The sequence below is a fragment of the Cetorhinus maximus genome, unplaced genomic scaffold, assembly GCF_964194155.1.
Source record: "Cetorhinus maximus unplaced genomic scaffold, sCetMax3.hap1.1 HAP1_SCAFFOLD_1287, whole genome shotgun sequence".
Classification (NCBI taxonomy): Eukaryota; Metazoa; Chordata; class Chondrichthyes; order Lamniformes; family Cetorhinidae; genus Cetorhinus; species Cetorhinus maximus.
The window spans coordinates 56282-78650 of record NW_027597228.1 but is presented as its reverse complement, the minus strand read 5'-3'; the positions used below and the strand labels follow the sequence as shown (position 1 = coordinate 78650).

Here is a 22369-nt window from a genome sequence, read left to right as displayed (position 1 = left end):
CCTTAAACCAGCTTATATTTCACCTCTCTTCTATTTTTCCTTAGTTCTGTTGAAGAGTCATTCAGACTCGAAACATTAACTGTGTTCCTCTCCGCAGATGCTGCCAGACCTGCTGAGATTTTCCAGGTATTTTTATTTTGGATTTCCAGCATCCGCAGTTTTTTGCTTTTATCTCAAAGAATCTCTGCTCTTTGAACAATGACACTTGGAGGAGGCAAACAAGGTTTTAGTGAATAATAGTGCCTCTGACAGTTCAGCACACTCTCTGTCGGGCTGAGCTGTCACAGGCCTCCACCTGTCAGCCAAGCTCTTACGTTCTAGTTAAAATGGGAGATGTAGACATTGCAAAGCAGCAGTTGAACAGGAAGTTAGATGATCACTCACTGGTTTTTGGGGTGAGATAGACACTGAGGGCTGTGATGGCATCTTCATAGGGATCACAGTAAAGTTCTGTAACAAGCAGATCATTGTCCTTCATCCTCAGGGGGAACTTCTGTACATCTGTAAAAAAAAACATTCCTCCAGTTTGAGAATGGCAAAGTGTCCAGGGAGAGATCGGCACAGGATCCCTCTCTTAGAACATTTACAGCAAGGAGGAGGTCATTCAGCCCATCATGTCTGTGAAGCCTATAAAGAGATTTCCAGCCTAATCCACATTCCAGCTCTTGTTCTGTATCCCTGTGGGTTTGTGGCTTTTCAAGGGCATTTTCATGGGACTGTTCTCCTTGGAGAGATGGTGGCTGAGAGGAGATTCGATAGAGATGTTCAAAATCATGAGGGGGCTGGGCAGGGTAGATAGGGAGAAGCTGTTCCCAGGCGTAAATGGATCAAGAACGAGAGGGCACAGATTTAAAGTGATTTGCAAAAGAAGCAAATGTGACGTGAGAAAAAACCTTTTCACACAGCGAGTGGTTCGGGTCTGGGATGCACGGCCTGGAAGTGTGGTGGAGGCAGGTTCAATCGGGACATTCAAGAGGACATTAGATGATTATTTGATGAGGAAAAAATGTGCAGGGATACAGGGGAAATGACCCTAGGACATAATGCTCATTTGGAGAGCCAGTGTAGACACGATGGGCCGAATGGACTCCTCCTGTGCTGTTATGATTCTGTGATTTTGAAAAAAGTGATGATGTTTCTGCCTTCCTTTCAGGCAGTGAGTTTCAGACCCCCAACACCCTCAAAAAGAATGTTTTTCTCACCTAACCTCCCCTCTAATCCTTCGACAAATTACTTTAAACCTCTGCTTCCTGTTAGTGACCTCTCTTCCTATCCGCCCTATCCAGGACCCTCATAATTTTATACACCTCATCTAAATCTCTCAGTCTCTTCTATTGCAAAGAAAACATCTTCAGCCTATTTAAACTTTCCTCAGAGCTAAAACTCACCATTCCTGGCAACGTCCTCGTAAATCTCCTCTGTAACCTCGCTAATGTGATCACATCCTTCCTGTAAGGTGGTGATCAGAATTGCACACAGTACTCGAGCTGCAGCCTAGTCTTTTTTTTTTATATATATATATAATCTATTTGCCATTTTTGTCCCACCTGACCAGCCCTTTGATATTTTCCTAGTCTATAGATTTCTTCCCCACCATCAACCACACAAGTTTTTGCATCACCTGCAAACATCTTAATCATTCTCCCAACAATTAAGTCTAAATCACTGATGTGTTTCATGAACAGCAAAGGCTACAGTACTGAGCCCCGCAGAACCCCACTAGAAACGGCTTTCCAGGCACAGAAACACCTGTTCTAGACTAGCACTTGGCACCAAAAACAATCCAACAATTACCAACTTTGAGGTCAAACTTTTTAATTCCTTTCTTAGCTCCCCAAAACATGCTGACAGAAGCTCATTCCTTTCTCCTTATGTCATTGGTACCGATGAATGGACCACAACCTCTGGCTGTTCAGCTTTTTCCCATCATGTTTTGCATTCGCTCAGTGATATCCTTGACTCTGACCTAGTGAGGCAACATACCACCCTCGAATCGCATCTACCACCACAGAAACGATCAAATCTCCCATCACTATTGCGTTTCTGACCTTCCTCCTCCCCACTCCCTGTACAGCTGAACCACCCAGAACTAGATACTGGTTGGAGTGTGAGATGCACTCAGGGACCCTGCAGTACCCGCCTGGTGCTCAATGGTCCAGTTGTGACCCGTTCCATCTCTCGCTGCATAGCCTTAAGCTGCTGGGTGACCACATCTAGAACATAACATAAGAAATAGAAGCAGGAGTAGACCATTCGACCCCTCAAACCTACCTCGCCATTCAATGAGATCATGGCTGATCTGCCCCAGGCCTCAACTCCTTTTTCGTGCCAGCTCCTCATAGGCCTCAACCCCCCGATATTTCAAAAATCTATCTACCTTCTCTTTACATACTTTCAGTGATCTAATCTCCACAACTCTCTGCGGTAGAGAAGAAATTCCTTCACATCTCAGTTTTGAATGAGTGTCCCCTTATTCTGTAACTATGTCCCCTAGTTTGAGATTTCCCCACTACTGGAAACATCTTCTCAACATCTACCCTGTCAAGCCCCCTCAGAATCTTGTACGTTTCAATAAGATCACCCCTCATTCTTCTAAACTCGAATGAATAAAGGCCTAACCTGTTTAGCCGTTTCTTGATAAGTCAACCCCTTCATCCCAGGAATCAGCCTAGTGAATCTCTTTTGAACTGCCTCCAATGCCAGTATATCCTTTCTTAAATACGGGGACCAAAACTATACACTGTACTCCAAGTGCTGTCTCACCAACACCCTGTATTGTTGTATCAAGACTTCCCTATTTTTAAACCCCAACCCCCCTAGCAATACAGGCCAAGATTCCATTTACCTTCCCAACCACCCGCTGCTCCTGTATGTTAACTTCCCGTGTTTCATGCATAAGACCACCCAGATCCCTCCGTACTACACTTCCCTGGAGTCTCTCTCCATTTAAACGATCGTCTGCCCTTTGACTCTTCCTACCAAAGTGCATGACCTCACATCTTCACACACTAAACTCCATCTGCCAAGCCCTGCCCAGTCACCCAACCCATCCACATCCCCCTGCACATTCCCTATGTCCTCATAACAACGTCTTCCCACTCAGCCCTGTATCATCAGCAAAGCCGGATACGCTACACTCTGCCGCCTCCTCCAAGTCACCAATATCAACAGCAAACACTTGAGGCCCCAGGACTGATCCCTGTGGCACTCCACCAGCCACCTCCCTCTAACCTGCAAAAGACCCATTAACCCTGACTCCCTATCCTCTGTCTGGTAACCAATCCTCAATCCCTGTCAATGTGCTACTCCCAACACAGAGCTCCCACCCCTTGCAATAACCCTCCACATGGTTCCCCATCGAATGCCCTCCAAAAATCCAAATACGATACATCCACTGGCTCCCCCCATCAACGCTGCTCATTACATCCTCAAAGAACTCCAGCCAGCCTGTCAAAGCCCCTGCACCAAACCACGCTCACTCCCCTTGTCTGCACCAAGCTTCTCCAAATTCTTCCCCAACAATGGATATTAGCATTTTCCCAACAACAGATACCAAGCCCACCAGCCCACAGCCCTGGATTCCCATCCCCTTCCCCCTGAACAGGGGGGTCGCATTAGCGGTTTTCCAATCCGCTGGGACCCTCCCGGAATCCCGAGAGTTCTGGAATATTTCGACCAATGCCTCCAATATCCCTGCAGCCACTTCCTCTAAAACTCTTGGATACAGGCCATCAGGTCCTGGCGACTTGTCTGCCTTTAGTCCCAATAGTTTGTCAAATACTTTGTCCCTCGTGATAGAGACTGTTACAAGATCTTTCATCCCATTAGCTCCTTGCTTATCTGATATCTTTGGGATGTTTATAGTGTCTTCCACCATGAAGACCGATGTAAAATATTGGTTTAAATTATCTACCATTTCCCTGTTCCCTGTTATCAATTCTCCAGCTGCAACCTCCAACGGTCCAACGCTCACTTTAGCTACTCTCTTTATATAATTATGGATAATAATATCATCTATAATCATGTTACCCATGAAACTCCTAGCTTTACAGATCAACCAGTGACATCACCTGCTGCTCAAGCTCCTGCTCTCTCTATACTTAGCTTAGAGTTATTAGTATTTTAACTAATTACTTATCTATTTGGATTGGCCCCACATCCACAAACATTCACTCCCTCCACCAACAACGCACAGTAGCAGCAGTGTGTGTACCATCTACAAGATGCACTGCAGAAACTCACCAAGGCTCCTTCGACAGCACCTTCCAAACCCACGACCTCTACCACCTAGAAGGACAAGGGCAGCAGATAGATGGGAACACCACCACCTGGAAGTTCCCCTCCAAGTCACTCACCATCCTGATTTGGAAATATATCGGCCGTTCCTTCACAGTTGCTGGAATCTTGGAACTCGCTCCCTAACAGCACTGTGGGTGTACCTACACCACATGGACTGCAGCGGTTCAAGAAGGCAGCTCACCACCACCTTCTCAAGGGCAACTAGGGATGGGCAATAAATGCTGGCCCAGCCAGCGAAGCCCACATCCCGTGAATGAATAAAAAAAGTCTCTCTTTTTCAGTGATACTGAAGTTCTGTACTACCAAATGACTATTTGTCTATCTAGTTAATGGTTCATGGAAGAAGGATAGATGGTGAAGTCCATGAAATGGTGTCCGGGTTATACAGTTGGTCTCTCAGTCCTGGTCTGTGAAACAATCGATGGCTCTTGCACTACTTTTCAGGTGGATTTCGCAGCAAACTTGCCATCAGTCGATTTCGGAAGGTAGAGCAATTTCAGAGCAACTTCCATTCACTTTTTACTTTGGGCTGAGTCTGGAACTTCAGGAGCTGTTGTCTCCTTTATCCAAGCAGGTGATCCCTCTTGTTTTTTCCCCAAAGCTAAACCAGCCGACCAGCTTTTAAAGCAGTTTTCCAGACCGGTTTTTCTTCCAAAGACCTAAGCCTGTTGTACACAGTCCACCAGAATCAAGAGGCTTCCAACTTCTTTAAAACTGCTTCATTACCTTTTCTTGTCAAACGCTGTCTTTTCCAGGAACAGCAGCCACCAGAGTCCGTGTGTTAACCCTTTCAGGGACAGTGTCTTTTTTAAAAAAAACACATTCTTCCAGAACGTTCTTAGTCCTTGAAGATGAACCATTATCCATGATCAAAGCGTTTATACACCTGCCAGCCCCAGATCTCTGGGTGCTTCTCCCTCCGTGATTCCCTCTTCCCTGTGGGTGAAGCAGTTGATCTCCCAGAATCCCAGCAGCCTCAGGGAATCGTGTTGTTAGGGGGACAGGGAGATGAGAAACAGCCTCTTGAGCATTATCTCCATGTAATTGCATCCAGTGAGAGCCAGTACCTTCAGGGAGGAGTGGGACAAAGTGGCTATTTGCTGAGACACTGTCCCTAGCAGGACAGGGTGAGAAAGTTGGGAATTCAATGCCCATGTGGAGGGAGGTGCTGCTTTTCATCTCTAATCCTTGTCGTGGTTCCTGTTACAGGTTAATGTTTAATTTGAACTTTTTAAAAAATTCATTCACGGGACGTGGGCTTCGCTGGCTGGGCCAGCATTTATTGTCCATCCCTAATTGCCCTTGAGAAGGTGGTGGTGAGCTGCCTTCTTGAGCCGCTGCAGTCTATGTGGTGTAGGTACACCCACAGTGCTGTTAGGGAGGGAGTTCCAGGATTTTAACCCAGTGACAGTGAAGGAACGGCGATATATTTCCAAGTCAGGATGGTGAGTGACTTGGAGGGGAACTTCCAGGTGGTGGTGTTCCATCTACCTGCTGCCCTTGTCCTTCTAGATGGTAGTGGTCGTGGGTTTGGAAGCTGCTGTCAAAGGAGCCTTGGTGAGTTGCTGCAGTGCATCTTGTAGATGGTACACACACTGCTGCTACTGTGTGTTGGTGGTGGAGGGAGCGCATGTTTGTGGATGTGGTGCCAATCAAGTGGGCTGCTTTGTCCTGGATGGTGTCAAGCTTCTCGAGGCAAGTGGGGATTATTCCATCACACTCCTGACTTGTACCTTGTAGATGGTGGACAGGCTTTGGGGAGTCAGGAGGTGAGTTACTCTTCACAGGATTCCTAGCCTCTGACCTGCTCTTGTAGCCACAGTATTTATATGGCTAGTCCAGTTCAGTTTCTGGTCAATGGTAACCCCCAGGATGTTGATCGTGGGGGATTCAGTGATGGTAATGTCATTGAATGTCAAGGGGCGATGGTTAGATTCTCTCTTGTTGGAGACGGTCATTATCTGACACTTGTGTGCAAAGCTTTCCATCTAAAACTCATCAGGACACGTTGCAAGATTACCAATATAAGGGAAAACAACAATTTATACTGTATGTGAAGACAGTGCTGATTGGTTGGCAAGTGGACTCTGATTGGTAGAGGCATTGCCATGGAGAATACACCAGTGATGGGGACTGACGGCTAACTGCCGAGCATTGTTTGAAATTTAAACCAGGCAGCTTGACCCCGATTGGTCAAGGCATTGCCCTGACGAATGAGTCAGCAAATGGCTGTCACTTATTTTGTTTAACTGAAACAGGCGCAATGTGTGTACATGTTCTTTCTGTCTGAAAAAAACAGGGCCCTGTGTATTACCGTAGCTTCCAGTACACACAAATGCAGCACACTGAGCCCGACTGACAATCTTAAATTAGTTATCAGTGTAATTCTTAACGCAATGAGGATTATTTAGCAAATGTTATCCAATCTCAGAATCACATTTAATGTTGGAGACTGTGTTTTGAGTTTAGGAAACATGGGCTGGTTGGGTAGGGTCTGTACCCTGCCTGGCACATGCTGTTTGATACGATCCATTATTCTTGGGGATGTATGGCCTACACACCTGGCATCACACTGGCACTGAAACTCATACATCACATCACTCATTTGTGTGATAGACAGGACGTCTTTTTGGCTTGATGGCAGCCTCCTGTTCGTGGCACTCTCTTCACACACAGTATAAATTGTTGTTTTCTCCTTATACTGGTATTCTCGCAAAGTGACCTGATGAGTGCAAAATGAAAAGCTTCAACATGTCTTTTTTTTTCAGCAGGAACCATTGATTATTAACCCTTTGGCAAAATTCCTCTTTTTTTGGTGTATGTGTGAGAGAGAGAGAGTGAGTTAGGGTATTTAGGAAGAGTAATTATTATACTTTCATATTTCTTTCTGTATGTTAATAACCTTTGCGTTCTATTTGACACGTCTGGTTTTATAATAAGTTCATAATTTTGTTGTTTATTGTAGAAACCTGGGCATTGAGTGATCATTCTGAGATTCATGGGTAAAGCACATATTTGGCGAGCTGGAGAAATCATTTAAATATACGTTGTGACCCATGGAGTAGTGGGACTAGAGACAGACAGTGTACTCCTTCCATCCCAGTTGTAACACAGGGTGAGGGGGTGGAGGGAGGGGGAACTTAATACGTTTCACTTACCAATGTAGTAAATTGATCCATTATTACACCCGAGGATAAGTAAGGACCCGGCTGTGTCGTAACTGTTTATTGGAACGACATCCTGTATCTGTGGGAGAAATGAGCTGTGAGACAAGAGGCAGTGAGGAGTGACGGGGAGAGTGGAGTTGGAGAGTTGGGAAAGTTGCTACCTGCCAGTGTTTGGTGACTGCATTCCACACTCCCACTTTACCAGTGTGACTCGTCGCAATCAGCTGATTACCCACAAAGAACAAAGATTCCACTGGGACTCCGAGGCTGAAGATTCCTGCATGGAGAGAGGGATGGTGGGGAGGGAGAGGGGGAGAGGGGGAAGAGAGTTAGGCCAGAAACCAGAGCGCAGGATATCAACAACTTCCAATTTACCATGAAAGGTCATCGAGCCAAAACATTAAATGTGCTCCTTTCTCCACAGACGCTGGGCTTGAATGCAACAGGAATAAAAATATAATCCATTTTTACAGATTGCAGGGCCAAGTCCCACAGGCACTGACTCCCATTGGTGTATGGGATTCACTGGGTTATGAGTTCCAAACACTTGGCACATGTTCCAATTCACCATTTTTCACGTGTGAGTTTAAACGGTGACTTAAAACACGAAAATAAAAACAAAATACTGTGGACGCGGGAGATCCGAAATAAAAACAGAAAGTTCTGGAAAAACACGGCAAGTCTGGCAGCACCTTTGGAGAGAGAAACAGTGTTGACACTTCGACTCAAATACACTGTCGAAAAAGAGGTTGGGGTTGAGGGGGGTGGGAATGACAGTCAATGACGGCCCTGTAAATAACAGCTTGATGTTTGATGTCATGGGGAGGTGGGAATAAGTATCTGATCGTTGGCGTTCAGCCTGGGCAAGGGGGAGGTCACTACGCCAGACAAAAACAGCATCAGTGGGTTTGGTGACAAAGTCAGGGTTAGACCTGAGGGGATAGAGTGCAGCAAGTTCAGCGGGAGGTAGGTGAGAGCGAGAGAGGAGCAGAGAAATGAAGGTGCTGATCTCATACCTACAGTTCTCAATGAAAAGATCAAGAGTGGATAAAAGGCGAGAGGGAGAGGCCCAGGTGGAGGGAGAGTGAACTAGAAAAATTCAATTTCCAATCCTCTTACCTTCACAGGGTCCATTTCTGACACTTCCCTTCTCAGTCTATACCCCAGAAATGAAGACAATCTACTAATATTCATTCCAAGCCCGCTGACTCCCACAGCTACCGGAACTAAACCTCCTCAACTAACATAAAAGCAAAATACTGCGGATGCTGGAAATCTGAAACAAAAACAAAAATTGCTGGAAAAACTCAGTGGGGCAGAATTTTTCCCTTGATGGGCGGGCGTGCAGCCAATCACAGCCGCTGAAACGGGCCCCGCCGCCATTTTAAGTGGGCGGGCCAATTAAGGCCCCCCAGCGTGATGCCCGATGGGAAGCGCTATGCACTCCCTGTGCAGGGGGAGGGGAGGGGGATTCCCCAGATGTCAGAGTGCGCTCTTTCACACATGCACACAGCTCCCTGAGACTAAGTGCTGCCTCAGGGCGATCGCTGAAAGACTGGCAAATATAACAATAAAAAATACATTAACATGTCCCCCTCATGTGAAAATGTCACACGAGATGGGACATGTTAATGAAATAAACAAAAACTTCATTAAACGCTTTTAAAACCGCGATCAAACCTCATCCCGCCACTGGATGAGGTTTGTTAAAAAATCTCCCACCCGCCTGCCCATTGGGCCCGGGCGCCGAGCTGAAGTTCGCACGGGCCCCTCAAAATCCTCGACGATTGGCAAGTTAAGGGCCTTAACGAGGCCTTTAATTAATGGTGGGCGCGTGTCCCGCTGCTTTAATTCTGCCCAGCGGGTCTGACAGCATCTGCGGAGAGGAAGACAGAGTTAACATTTCGACTCCGTGTGACTCTTCATCAGAACAGTTCTGAAGACAAGTCATACGGACTCGAAACATTAACTCTGTCTTCCTCTCCGCAGATGCTGTCAGACCTGTTGAGTTTTTCCAGCCATTTTTGTTGTCGTTAAACCTCTTCATGCCCTGCTTCCTGTCAGGACTCCATTCTATTCATCCATTTACTCCGTCTCATCTCTTCCGATGATGCTACCCTACACCACAGCGCTTCCAACAGGTCTTCCTTTTTCCTGAACTTCCAGCCTCACCCCTTCCCACCCCTCCCAGAACCACAGTAGGGTCCCCCTTGTTGTCTCTTTCTACCCCACCAGCCTCCGTATTCAAAGGGCCATCCTCTGCCATTCCTGCCACCTCCAGCATGATGCCACCACCAAACACCCCTTCCCCTCCCCTCCCCTATCAGCAACACCCTGGTCCACTCCTCTATCACCCCCAACACCTCATCCTCTTCCCAAAGCACCTTTGTAGGCCTGAGGCCTGCAGACACTAATTATTGCAATTTTGTATTTTTGCATTTCATTTCTGCTTTACTCTTGATTTTAAGCCTAAAGTGAATATTTCAAGTTATTTTGCATTAAATCTTACTTGGCAGACATTGATCTTAATCCAGTTATGATTATTATCGATTAATCAAAGCACAATCGGTAATGACCGGTTTTCCCAGGCCTTGCTTGTTCACACTGGCCGTGTATAGCTGGTATTTAGATTATATCTTTGTTTTCCATTTTTGAATAGGTCAGCAGGTGAAATAAAGGACTGGGAACCAGTGAATATGGCCAGTAGGACTAAGAGGAAGGGCAGGTAGGGAGAAATTACTGAACACAGTGGAACTGGGGGTCTGAAATGCATTTGTTTCAATGCGAGAAGTATAACAGGCAAGGCAGATGAGCTTAGAGCTTGGATTAGTACTTGGGACTATGATGTTATTGCTATTACAGAGACTTGGTTGAAGGATGGGCAGGATTGGCAGATAAACGTTCCAGGATTTAGATGTTTCAGGCAGGATAGAGAGGGATGTGGAAGAGGTGGGGGAGTTGCGCTGCTGGTTAATGGGAATATCACAGCTGTACGACAGGAGGACACCTCGGTGGGCTCATGCAGCGAGGCAATATGGGTAGAGCTCCGGAATAGGAAGGGTGCAGTCACAATGTTGGGGGTTTACTATAGGCCTCCCAATTGCCGGCGGGAGATTGAGGAACAGTTATGTAGGCAGATTTTGGAAAGATGTAAAAGCAATAGGGTTGTTGTGGTGGGTGATTTTAACTTTCCCTATATTGACTGGGAATCACTTAGTGCTAGGGGTTTGGATGGTGCAGAATTTGTAAGGTGCATCCAGGAGGGCTTCCTGAGACAATATGTAGATAGTCCAACTGGGGAAGGGGCAAAACTGGACCTGGTATTAGGGAATGAACCCGGCCAGGTGGTCGAAGTTTCAGTAGGGGAGCATTTCTGGAAAAGTGACCATAATTCAGTAAGTTTCAAGGTACTGGTGGATAAGGATAACAGGAGTCCTCAGGTTAAGGTGCTTAATTGGGGAAAGGCTAATTATAAAATATTAGGCAGGAACTGAGGAATCTAGACTGGAGGCGGATGTTTGAAGGCAAATCAACAACTGACATGTGGGGGGCTTTCAAACGTCAGTTGATAAGAATTCAGGACCGGCATGTTCCTGCTAGGATGAAGGATAAGTATGGCAAGTTTCAGGAACCTTGGATAACGAAGGATATTGTGAGATCAGTCAAAAAGAAAAGGGAAGCATTCGTAAGGGCTAGAAGGCTGGGAACAGATGAAGCCCGTGGAGAATACAAAGAAAGTAGGAAGAAACTTAAGCAAGGAGTCAGGGGGGCTAAAAGGGGTCATGAAAAGTCACTGGAAACCAGGATTAAGGAAAATCCCAAGGCCTTTTATACATATGTAAAGGGCAAGAGGGTAGCCAGGGAAAGGGTAGGCCCACTCAGGGACAGAGGTGGGAATCTGTGTGTGGAACCAGAAGAAATGGGAGAGATACTAAATGAATACTTCTCATCAGTATTCACCAAAGAGAAGGACTTAGCGGTCGATTTGTCTAGGGAAGAGTGTGTAGATAGCCTGGATCATGTTGAGATCAAAAAAGAGGAGGTGTTAGGCGTCTTGAAGAATATTAAGGTGGATAAGTCCCCAGGGCCAGATGGGATCTACCCCAGAGTACTGAGGGAGGCAAGGGAGGAGATTGCTGGGGCCTTGACAGAAATCTTTGTATCCTCACTGGCTACGGGTGAGGTCCCAGAGGACTGAGGAATGGCCAATGTTGTTCCATTGTTTAAGAAGGATAGCAGGGATAATCCAGGAAATTACAGGCTGGTGAGCCTTACGTCAGTGGTAGGGAAATTATTGGAGAAGATTCTTTGTGACAGGATTTACTACCATTTGGAAACAAATGGGCGTATTAGTGAGAGGCAGCATGGTTTTGTGAAGGGGAGGTCGTGTCTCACTAACTTGATTGAGTTTTTCGAGGAAGTGTCAAAGATGATTGACGATGGAAGGGCAGTGGATGTTATCTACATGGATTTCAGTAAGGCCTTTGACAAGGTCCCTCATGTCAGACTGGTACAGAAGGTAAAGTCGCACGGGATCAGAGGTGAGCTGGCAGGATCGATACAGAATTGGCTTGGTCATAGAAGACAGAGGGTAGCAGTGGAAGGGTGCTTTTCTGAATGGAGAGCTATGACTAGTGGGGTTCCGCAGGGTTCAGTGCTGGGACCTTTGCTGTTTGTAGTATACATAAATGATTTGGAGGAAAATGTAACTAGGTTAATTAGTAAGTTTGCAGACGACACTAAGGTTGGAGGAGTTGCAGATAGTGAAGAGGATTGTCAAATGATACAACGGAATATAGATCGGTTGGAGACTTGAGCGGAGAAATGGCAGATGGAGTTTAATCCGGGCAAATGCGAGGTAATGCATTTTGGAAGGTCTAATTATAGTCTAATTATAGGTTGAATTACACAGTAAATGGCAGAACCCTTAAGTGCATCGACGGGCAGAGGGATCTGGGTGTACAGGTCCACAGGTCACTGAAAGTGGCAATGCAGGTGGATAAGGTAGTCAGGAAGGCATATGGCATGCTTGCCTTCATTGGCAGGGGGTATTGAGTATAAAAGCTGGGAAGTCATGCTGCAGCTGTATAGAACCTTGGTTAGGCCACACTTGGAATATTGCGTGCAATTCTGGTCACCACATTACCAGAAGGATATGGAGGCATTGGAGAGGGTGCAGAGGAGGTTTACCAGGATGCTGCCTGGTCTGGAGGTTATTAGCTATGAGGAGAGGTTGGAGAAACTCGGATTGTTCTCACTAGAGCGATGGAGATTGAGGGGCGACTTGATAGAAGTTTACAAAATTATGAGTGGCATGGACAGAGTAGATAGTCAGAAGCTTTTTCCCAGGGTGGAAGAGTCAATTACTAGGGGACATAGATTTAAGGTGAGAGGAGAAAACTGCAGAGGAGATGTGCGGGGCAAGTTTTTTACGCAGAGGGTAGTGAGTGTCTGGAATTCACTGCCAGAGGAGGTGGTGGAAGCAGGTACGATAGTGGTGTTTAAGAGGCAGCTTGACAAATACATGAATAGGATGGGAATAGAGGGATACGGACCCCGGAAGTGCAAAATGTTTTAGTTTGACGGGCAATATGATCGGCGCAGGCTTGGAGGGCCGAAGGGCCTGTTCCTGTGCTGTACTTTTCTTTGTTCTTTGTTCTTTGAAGCTAGAACACTGAAATAAGCTGCCTTTTGTTTATCAGAAGTCCTTTCTCTTACTGCATTCAGTGACCCTTGGACTACGGGCCAGGGCAATGAGTAATCTTACAATGGTCACCAAAAGATGCAATTTGACTGATGGACAGAACACTTGAAGGATGACAGATGTAAAACACCATCAAAAGATGCGTAAACAAATTGGACATTGTGAAGTCTGTACGGCCTTGCACTGCCTGGGAGAAGAATTGATAAGAACTGAGCTGTGTTTTGGGAAAGGGCTGTACCAGGCCTCGGAAGGCTGGAATGAAGCCAGGGGCACTGTCTGAGGACTCAGTGCTGCAGCCATAGTGGAATAGTCACCACTGCAGACTGGAGGAAGGGCCAGGAACGGAGTGACTGACCGAAGTGCCCACCCGTGGGTTACTCAGTGACTTGGTAATGTATGTACCAAGGGGATGGTAAGGTATGTACCAATTTATGGTGCTGTTGTGGAACAGACTAAGTTGATTTATCCATTTTGGGGATCTGTCATGGAACAAACCAAAATAGAGGTATTCTTTGTGCTTTAGAAAAATATGCCTTTTATATATTTTTAATATATATTTATAAGTGCTTCCTCCTTTCCCTCGTTCTTTTTACTTATTTTTCTTTTTTCTATATGCTAATATTATCAATTACAACTGTCATATTATATTATAATCATTATTCAATATTCAATAATATTGTTGCTTTAACACATGACTTATCATAGTCACTCAATCCTGTTACGTCCAGAGTATGACTCCAAACCTAAGTGAGACTCTGAAAGGGACACTCACACCCCTCCCTACACAGCCAGAGCTGCCCCTTTACCTACCGACTGTCAGAGACCCCAAACACACCTTCCAGGTGAAGCAGCAATTTACTTGCACTTCCCTCAATTTGGTTTACTGCATTCGCTGCTCTCAATGCGGTTTCCTCTACATTGGAGAGACCAAACGCAGACTGGGTGATCGCTTTGCAGAACACCTTCGGTCTGTCCGCAAGCATGACCCAGACTTCCCTGTCGTTTGCCATTTCAACACTCCATCCTGCTCTCATGCCCACGTGTCTGTCCTTGGCCTGCTGCATTGTTCCAGTGAAGCTCAACGCAAACTGGAGGAACAGCACCTCATCTTCCAACTAGGCACTTTACAGCCTTCTGGACTTAACACGGAGTTCAACAACTTCAGACCATGAACTCTCTCCTCCATTTTGATTTTTCTTCCCCCCTCCCCCACCACCCCTCAATGCTGCTCCCCTCCTAAGTGCCAGTTTGTATCTTGTTCTCATATTTTTGCTTTCAGATCTGACCTTTATTCTGCTATTAACACCTACTCTGGACCAATGCTTTCTTTCTTTACTATTACCATTATCACTCCCTTGGCCTTATGTTCCATGGCATCTTCAGTATTTAATCTCCCCCAGTCTCTAACCCTAACCCCCCAACCCTACACCCTTATTCAACAGCATAAAACCCATCACATTTCTATCTCTCTTCAGTTCTGAAGGAGAGTAATATTGGACTCAAAACGTTAACTTGGTTTCTCTCTTCACAGATGCTGCTAGACTGGCATTTTTCCAGCACACTCTGTTTTAAATAGCAATTGTGTTTAGAGTCAATGAGGCCAATTGGACCCCATCCCCTCACCCCTCACCCAGGGACCATGGGACTCACTCCACACAAGTAGCTGTCGAGTGATCAGGAGCAGAGTCTCTTTCTGACCCGTGTGACTCAGTATCAGAGCAGGAACAAGTTTCTCCTGATGGTTTTCCAGTCGGGTTGGTTACATGTAAAAGATTCTATAAGCCAAGGGTTGGTACAGTGACCATATTTTGCAGCTAAAATAGCAACATGCAGGACACCAGAAACCTTTTCAAATTCCCTTTCCTTGTGAAACAGTAAATCGGAGCGAGGTCACTCTTACCGATCTCATTCCCACTGCCGCCTTCATGAATGGCCCACAGGATAATCTCGCTGCAAGAGGCCACGGCCACCATCTTGTCATTGTCCCCCAGGGAACCGCCCATGACCTTAGCATTCAGTGCCACGCGCTCAATGACCCAGTCTAGACGGGGGCTGGAGAACACTTGCTGCCAGCCAGATGACTCCTTCAGTCTGTGAGGCGAAAAACAGAATAAGGTGATGAGCCAACAAGAAACGAGAGAAATGACTGTCTGTAAACTCCTGATCTTAGAGGCTTAGCCCCGGGCCCAGGGAGCGCGACTGTCCCGGGCCCACGGAGCGCGACTGACCCGGGCCCAGGGAACGTTACTGACCCGGGCCCAGGGAGCGTGACTGCCCCCGGGCCCAGGGAGCGTGACTGCCCCCGGGCCCAGGGAGCGTGACTGCCCCCGGGCCCAGGGAGCGTGACTGCCCCCGGGCCCAGGGAGCGTGACTGCCCCCGGGCCCAGGGAGCGTGACTGCCCCCGGGCCCAGGGAGCGTGACTGCCCCCGGGCCCAGGGAGCGTGACTGCCCCCGGGCCCAGGGAGCGTGACTGCCCCCGGGCCCAGGGAGCGTGACTGCCCCCGGGCCCAGGGAGCGTGACTGCCCCCGGGCCCAGGGAGCGTGACTGCCCCCGGGCCCAGGGAGCGTGACTGCCCCCGGGCCCAGGGAGCGTGACTGCCCCCGGGCCCAGGGAGCGTGACTGCCCCCGGGCCCAGGGAGCGTGACTGCCCCCGGGCCCAGGGAGCGTGACTGCCCCCGGGCCCAGGGAGCGTGACTGCCCCCGGGCCCAGGGAGCGTGACTGCCCCCGGGCCCAGGGAGCGTGACTGCCCCCGGGCCCAGGGAGCGTGACTGCCCCCGGGCCCAGGGAGCGTGACTGCCCCCGGGCCCAGGGAGCGTGACTGCCCCCGGGCCCAGGGAGCGTGACTGCCCCCGGGCCCAGGGAGCGTGACTGCCCCCGGGCCCAGGGAGCGTGACTGCCCCCGGGCCCAGGGAGCGTGACTGCCCCCGGGCCCAGGGAGCGTGACTGCCCCCGGGCCCAGGGAGCGTGACTGCCCCCGGGCCCAGGGAGCGTGACTGCCCCCGGGCCCAGGGAGCGTGACTGCCCCCGGGCCCAGGGAGCGTGACTGCCCCCGGGCCCAGGGAGCGTGACTGCCCCCGGGCCCAGGGAGCGTGACTGCCCCCGGGCCCAGGGAGCGTGACTGCCCCCGGGCCCAGGGAGCGTGACTGCCCCCGGGCCCAGGGAGCGTGACTGCCCCCGGGCCCAGGGAGCGTGACTGCCCCCGGGCCCAGGGAGCGTGACTGCCCCCGGGCCCAGGGAGCGTGACTGCCCCCGGGCCCAGGGAGCGTGACTGCCCCCGGGCCCAGGGAGCGTGACTGCCCCCGGGCCCAGGGAGCGTGACTGCCCCCGGGCCCAGGGAGCGTGACTGCCCCCGGGCCCAGGGAGCGTGACTGCCCCCGGGCCCAGGGAGCGTGACTGCCCCCGGGCCCAGGGAGCGTGACTGCCCCCGGGCCCAGGGAGCGTGACTGCCCCCGGGCCCAGGGAGCGTGACTGCCCCCGGGCCCAGGGAGCGTGACTGCCCCCGGGCCCAGGGAGCGTGACTGCCCCCGGGCCCAGGGAGCGTGACTGCCCCCGGGCCCAGGGAGCGTGACTGCCCCCGGGCCCAGGGAGCGTGACTGCCCCCGGGCCCAGGGAGCGTGACTGCCCCCGGGCCCAGGGAGCGTGACTGCCCCCGGGCCCAGGGAGCGTGACTGCCCCCGGGCCCAGGGAGCGTGACTGCCCCCGGGCCCAGGGAGCGTGACTGCCCCCGGGCCCAGGGAGCGTGACTGCCCCCGGGCCCAGGGAGCGTGACTGCCCCCGGGCCCAGGGAGCGTGACTGCCCCCGGGCCCAGGGAGCGTGACTGCCCCCGGGCCCAGGGAGCGTGACTGCCCCCGGGCCCAGGGAGCGTGACTGCCCCCGGGCCCAGGGAGCGTGACTGCCCCCGGGCCCAGGGAGCGTGACTGCCCCCGGGCCCAGGGAGCGTGACTGCCCCCGGGCCCAGGGAGCGTGACTGCCCCCGGGCCCAGGGAGCGTGACTGCCCCCGGGCCCAGGGAGCGTGACTGCCCCCGGGCCCAGGGAGCGTGACTGCCCCCGGGCCCAGGGAGCGTGACTGCCCCCGGGCCCAGGGAGCGTGACTGCCCCCGGGCCCAGGGAGCGTGACTGCCCCCGGGCCCAGGGAGCGTGACTGCCCCCGGGCCCAGGGAGCGTGACTGCCCCCGGGCCCAGGGAGCGTGACTGCCCCCGGGCCCAGGGAGCGTGACTGCCCCCGGGCCCAGGGAGCGTGACTGCCCCCGGGCCCAGGGAGCGTGACTGCCCCCGGGCCCAGGGAGCGTGACTGCCCCCGGGCCCAGGGAGCGTGACTGCCCCCGGGCCCAGGGAGCGTGACTGCCCCCGGGCCCAGGGAGCGTGACTGCCCCCGGGCCCAGGGAGCGTGACTGCCCCCGGGCCCAGGGAGCGTGACTGCCCCCGGGCCCAGGGAGCGTGACTGCCCCCGGGCCCAGGGAGCGTGACTGCCCCCGGGCCCAGGGAGCGTGACTGCCCCCGGGCCCAGGGAGCGTGACTGCCCCCGGGCCCAGGGAGCGTGACTGCCCCCGGGCCCAGGGAGCGTGACTGCCCCCGGGCCCAGGGAGTGTGACTGCCCCCGGGCCCAGGGAGTGTGACTGCCCCCGGGCCCAGGGAGTGTGACTGACCCGGGCCCAGGGAGTGTGAGTGCCCCGGGCCCAGGGAGTGTGACTGACCCGGGCCCAGGGAGTGTGACTGACCCGGGCTCAGGGAGTGCGACTGCCCCCGGGCCCAGGGAGTGTTACTGACCCGGGCCCAGGGAGTGTGACAGGGCGTCAAAAAGAGAGGAGAAAAAAAACGAGGTGAATAAGGAAGTAGGAGTGAGTTGATATGAAGTTTGTGTTTTGCATACCCACCTGTAACACACCACAAACTGCGCGTAAACAACTGCAATCCAATTGTGATGTCCTCGTACAATCCGTACCATCCCAGGATGGGCTGTCGACCCTGTGTAAGGAAGAGGGAGTTAGGGTCACACAAGTGAACTCACTATTCCAGTTCTACTGACCCACCGAGTACTTCTGTTACGGACAGGAGGGGGTTTAATTTAGACAGCACTAATTTCTCCTCTCACCACCCGTCCATAAACAGAGAGGTGTTTTGGATTTGCTTTTCCCCTTTATAAGCAGTGGCGTATTTCCCAACCCCTCAGTTCTGGTGTGATCCAATTTTCTATAAATAATCCTCCAGCAAATTTGAGATAGGATGAACTCAGCAAATTTGAGATAGGATGAACTCAAAGGGTTAGTTTATTTGGATACACGCGGAGGGTTGCAATGTTGCCTTTTTTACATTCATACAGTAAAATAGGGATCAAGTAAAGAAAGATTTACAGTGCAAGGACCACATGGGTTCCAGCGTTTCGAATCAAAGTCCAATGTGCTATTGCCTTTACACAGATCAGCAGGCTGAAAACCAATGCTTTCTTATTCACTTTCCAGGTGGTATTGACTTCACATGATAAGACAGGCACACAGAGAGATGAATCAGTCTTGTAGGTGATAATACAGAAGTTCCAGCAGGAACTGTATAAATGGGGCCAGGGATTCAACCTGGGCAAAGTTCCTTCTTGTGATGCAGCTAGTTAGATGGTAAAATGGCAGACCGAGTTTGCAGTACAGCAAGGCAATATAACTGGTTCCACAAGGTAGAACTCCATGTCACATGACTCCCACCTCTCCACATTGTCTTTGACAAGGGATGTGTATCGCTCATCTGAGCCCCTGAGATGGTTAAATGTCTCAACCATTAAGAATTAAAAGGAAGGTTGCGGGTCCCTTTGTCCGAGAAGACAAGTAGATTCCAGTTGGCCAACCTGTGTTACGAACTTTCGATGGCCTCTGCATGGCTCTCTTTGAATTTGGTCTGTGCAGCCCATGGGGACATCATTAGTGTCTCTTCAGGGACAACAAGGTAACTGGTTTGTCAATGCTGCCAGGTGGCTCCTTTCATTCGGAGGTCACAGACAAACACAGATTCAGCCATTTTAAAAAGTCTTTGTCTGGTTTTTATTTTATTTAGATACAGCTGTGAGGATATCTATAGATATATTTTTCACAAAAGCTATAGAAGACGTGGTTTTAGTACCCTGACACTATACTTTCATTGATCAAAGGTTCCTCCTGATTGCAGACCCGATTCCTTATGGTCTCGGCAAATCATCAACCCCTGCCTGACATGTCGGAATGTGAGCAGCTGCTCCATAGACCAGGAGATCTGGTTGAGATCAGCTCAACTCTCACCGCTGCCAGCAGATGCACAAGAACTTCAACTAACCTCAGTGTCCTGGGTGACCACCAGGCACGTCCCAGACACACTACATTACCAGTGCTCAAGGTTCAAATCCAATTTTAATACTCTCCAACAGCAATAGCACCCCATCCACCATCTTAAACAGTCACTCCCTCCACCAACAGGCAGCAGTGTGTACCATCTACAAGATGCACTGCAGCAATTCACCAAGGCTCCTTCGACAGCACCTTCCAAACCCATAACCTCTACCACTTAGAAGGACAAGGGCAGCAGACACATGGGAACACCACTGCCTGGAAGTTCCCCTCCAAGTCACTCACCATCCTGACTTGGAAATATATCACCGTTCCTTCACTGTCGCTGGGTCAAAATCCTGGAACTCCCTCCCTAACAGCACTGTGGGTGTACCTACAGCACATGGACTGCAGCGGTTCAAGGGGATGGACCTTGCCAGTGAAACTCATGTATCAAGAGTTAGTAAATGAAAAGAAAGCAGGCACCAGAACTTAGGGTCACACTTCCCTGCGCTCCTCTCTCAGAGAGACAGCCTCTCCCACCAGTACTTAGCTGAGTTGATGTTTCTTTCTCCTTGAGGTTAAAGTGCGAATGGACTCATGGTTTTTAACCAATAGTTGATGACAGCAGTGCCTGATCCCCAGCCCCACCCCCCTCTGACTTCACCAAACCTTCCCCAATGCTCGACCCCAATTTCCAGCCGATATCACCAGGGGGCGATAATGAGAGGAACCCTCGGTTTGCTTTTGACCCCATAACTCAGGGTGCTGAGCCCAACTCTGGCTCCAGGTGCGGCTCCCAGCACTGAAATCAACTCAGTCACAATGGACCTAGGGCCTTCTTGACCTCAGGGCCAACACTTGCAGGGTTGGGAGGGGAACAACACACTTTTAGTTGACCGGTTTGTGAAATGCAGAGCCCAGCTGCTTAGCAACATTGTACAAACCGTTCCCTCGTTGTTCCAGGAGTTTCCCAAGAATCCCAGCATTGCCCAGGTTGGGTGGCATGGTGTTGCTTCTTCGTACGGGCACTCGATCTGTGGCTTCCTGCCGAGACCCCACGAACTGTGGGCCAGCAAGGCTGTGCCGATTCTGTCTCATCGTCGGGATCACTGTGAACAAATAAAAACGCATCAAAATAACGGTCAGGAAGCCAGAGGTTGTGATGATTTGTCACTGTGTCCCCACCTCCCATCCACGATGAAAGGGCATCAACTGCATTCTGATAGCCACCTCTTCCCTCCACTCCCCAACTCCCAATGGCCAATTTCTCCATGTGAGCAATGGACAGAGACTATTCAACCTTCAAGGCATCACATCCAAGACCAATCTTACCGGGGGCCAGTGTGACCACCACTAGGCGCCTAGAGCAGCAGAATTGGGAGGGGGTAAAAACTGAATGAGTTATTCATGAAACTACAAAAGAAAACAAACAGGCTTCAGCAATTGGAATCAAAGGTCTAGATCTACTGGCAAAAATCCACATAGACTGACCTACATAGATTTCCATTTCCATGTATTTACACTGTAGCCTTTCCCAAAATTCCATGTTATATTCCTCGTTCTGTTTATGCAAAAGTTTTACAAATTTGTACATGACTATTCCAAAATTGTGAACCAGTAAATCAGAATAAAGAATGGAATTTAATCTAGCCCACTCTAACATCATTCTTCTCTCTCTGTTCATTCATGGGATGTGGGCATTGCAGGTAAAGCCCAGCATTTGCTGCCCATCCCTGATTGCCCTTGAACTGAGTGACTGGCCATTTCAAAGGGCAATTAACAGGCAACCACTTTACTGTAGGTCTGGAGTCACACGGAGGATGGCAGATTTCCTTCCCTAAAGGACATTAGTGAACCACATGGGATTTTACGACAATCGATGATAGTTTCATAGTCACCATTACTGAGACTAGCTTTCAATTCCAGATTGATTAATTGAATTTAAATTTGAACCCAGGCCCACAGAGTATTAGCCTGGGCCTTTGGATTACTAGTCCAGTGATATTACCACTCTGCCATCATCTCCCCTATAATGATCATTGGTCTCCCCAACGATCTAGTAGCTGTTGCAGGAACATACAGTGTTACATCATGTGAGCCATATTATACATTATAATGTGCATTTCTTAAGAGTACATATCCTGTGAAAAGTGTCGAACAGTGAGAATGTACAACCAGAATCAAAATATTCTTTTTCATGTAAAATAAATCTAATTTTAAATGCAGAATTTTTATTACTTATGCACAATATTAAAATGCAGAATTTTTATTACTTATGCACAATATTAATTCTCAAAAGTTAATTGTGGGGTGGGTGCAAGTCTGAAGGTTCACCCAGAGCACCTAATACTCTTGCACTGACCCTGATCTTGCTCTCATGAATGTACCACAATGACATCTGTCATGCTCAGTATAACCTTGAGGATATTGGATACTATGGACTATGAGCTCATACTTTGTGAAAGTGGCCACAAAACTTAAGATGGCTGAAACTTAATATGTGACTGTGGACACTATTCGATTCTGTGGTCAACATTTATTTAAACATGGATTTGAATAAGGAACCTTTGCAGCCACCTGTGAAGTTTACACATCTGTTTGCTTAAGGATGAACCAAGGCTCGAGGAATATGGGATCTCTAGACTGTTGGTCACCGAGCGCCATTGTGAACAAAGGAGAATATTTGTACTCAGGTTTTGGAACAGGTAAGAGTGAATGATCACTGCCAACTGCTGTTGTATCGTTGTGGCCTGGACAGTATTAACCCCACAGTCAGAGAGCGGAAACTAACTTTCAGGGAGGGCAGTATAATACACCCTGACAAAGCAAATCTGGCAAGAGGAGAAACACCTGAACCATCATCACTGAAAGGCTTCTAATGCAGCCAAAGTGCTGCACTTAATCCAG

The 22369-nt window shown here is 49.7% G+C and overlaps 1 protein-coding gene across 1 annotated transcript in view; it reads right to left on the bottom strand.

Annotated features, from left to right (window-relative positions):
* Nucleotides 1-22369, bottom strand: part of shkbp1 (SH3KBP1 binding protein 1) — a 68121-nt gene that overhangs the window by 9143 nt on the left and 36609 nt on the right. The window contains exons 7-12 of the mRNA XM_078536532.1: nucleotides 20407-20571; nucleotides 18050-18140; nucleotides 15071-15261; nucleotides 7628-7743; nucleotides 7458-7545; nucleotides 385-501 (exon numbers count right to left, since the gene is read on the bottom strand). Coding sequence (XP_078392658.1) covers nucleotides 385-501; nucleotides 7458-7545; nucleotides 7628-7743; nucleotides 15071-15261; nucleotides 18050-18140; nucleotides 20407-20571 — 768 coding nt within the window. The remainder of the gene's footprint in view (nucleotides 1-384; nucleotides 502-7457; nucleotides 7546-7627; nucleotides 7744-15070; nucleotides 15262-18049; nucleotides 18141-20406; nucleotides 20572-22369) is intronic.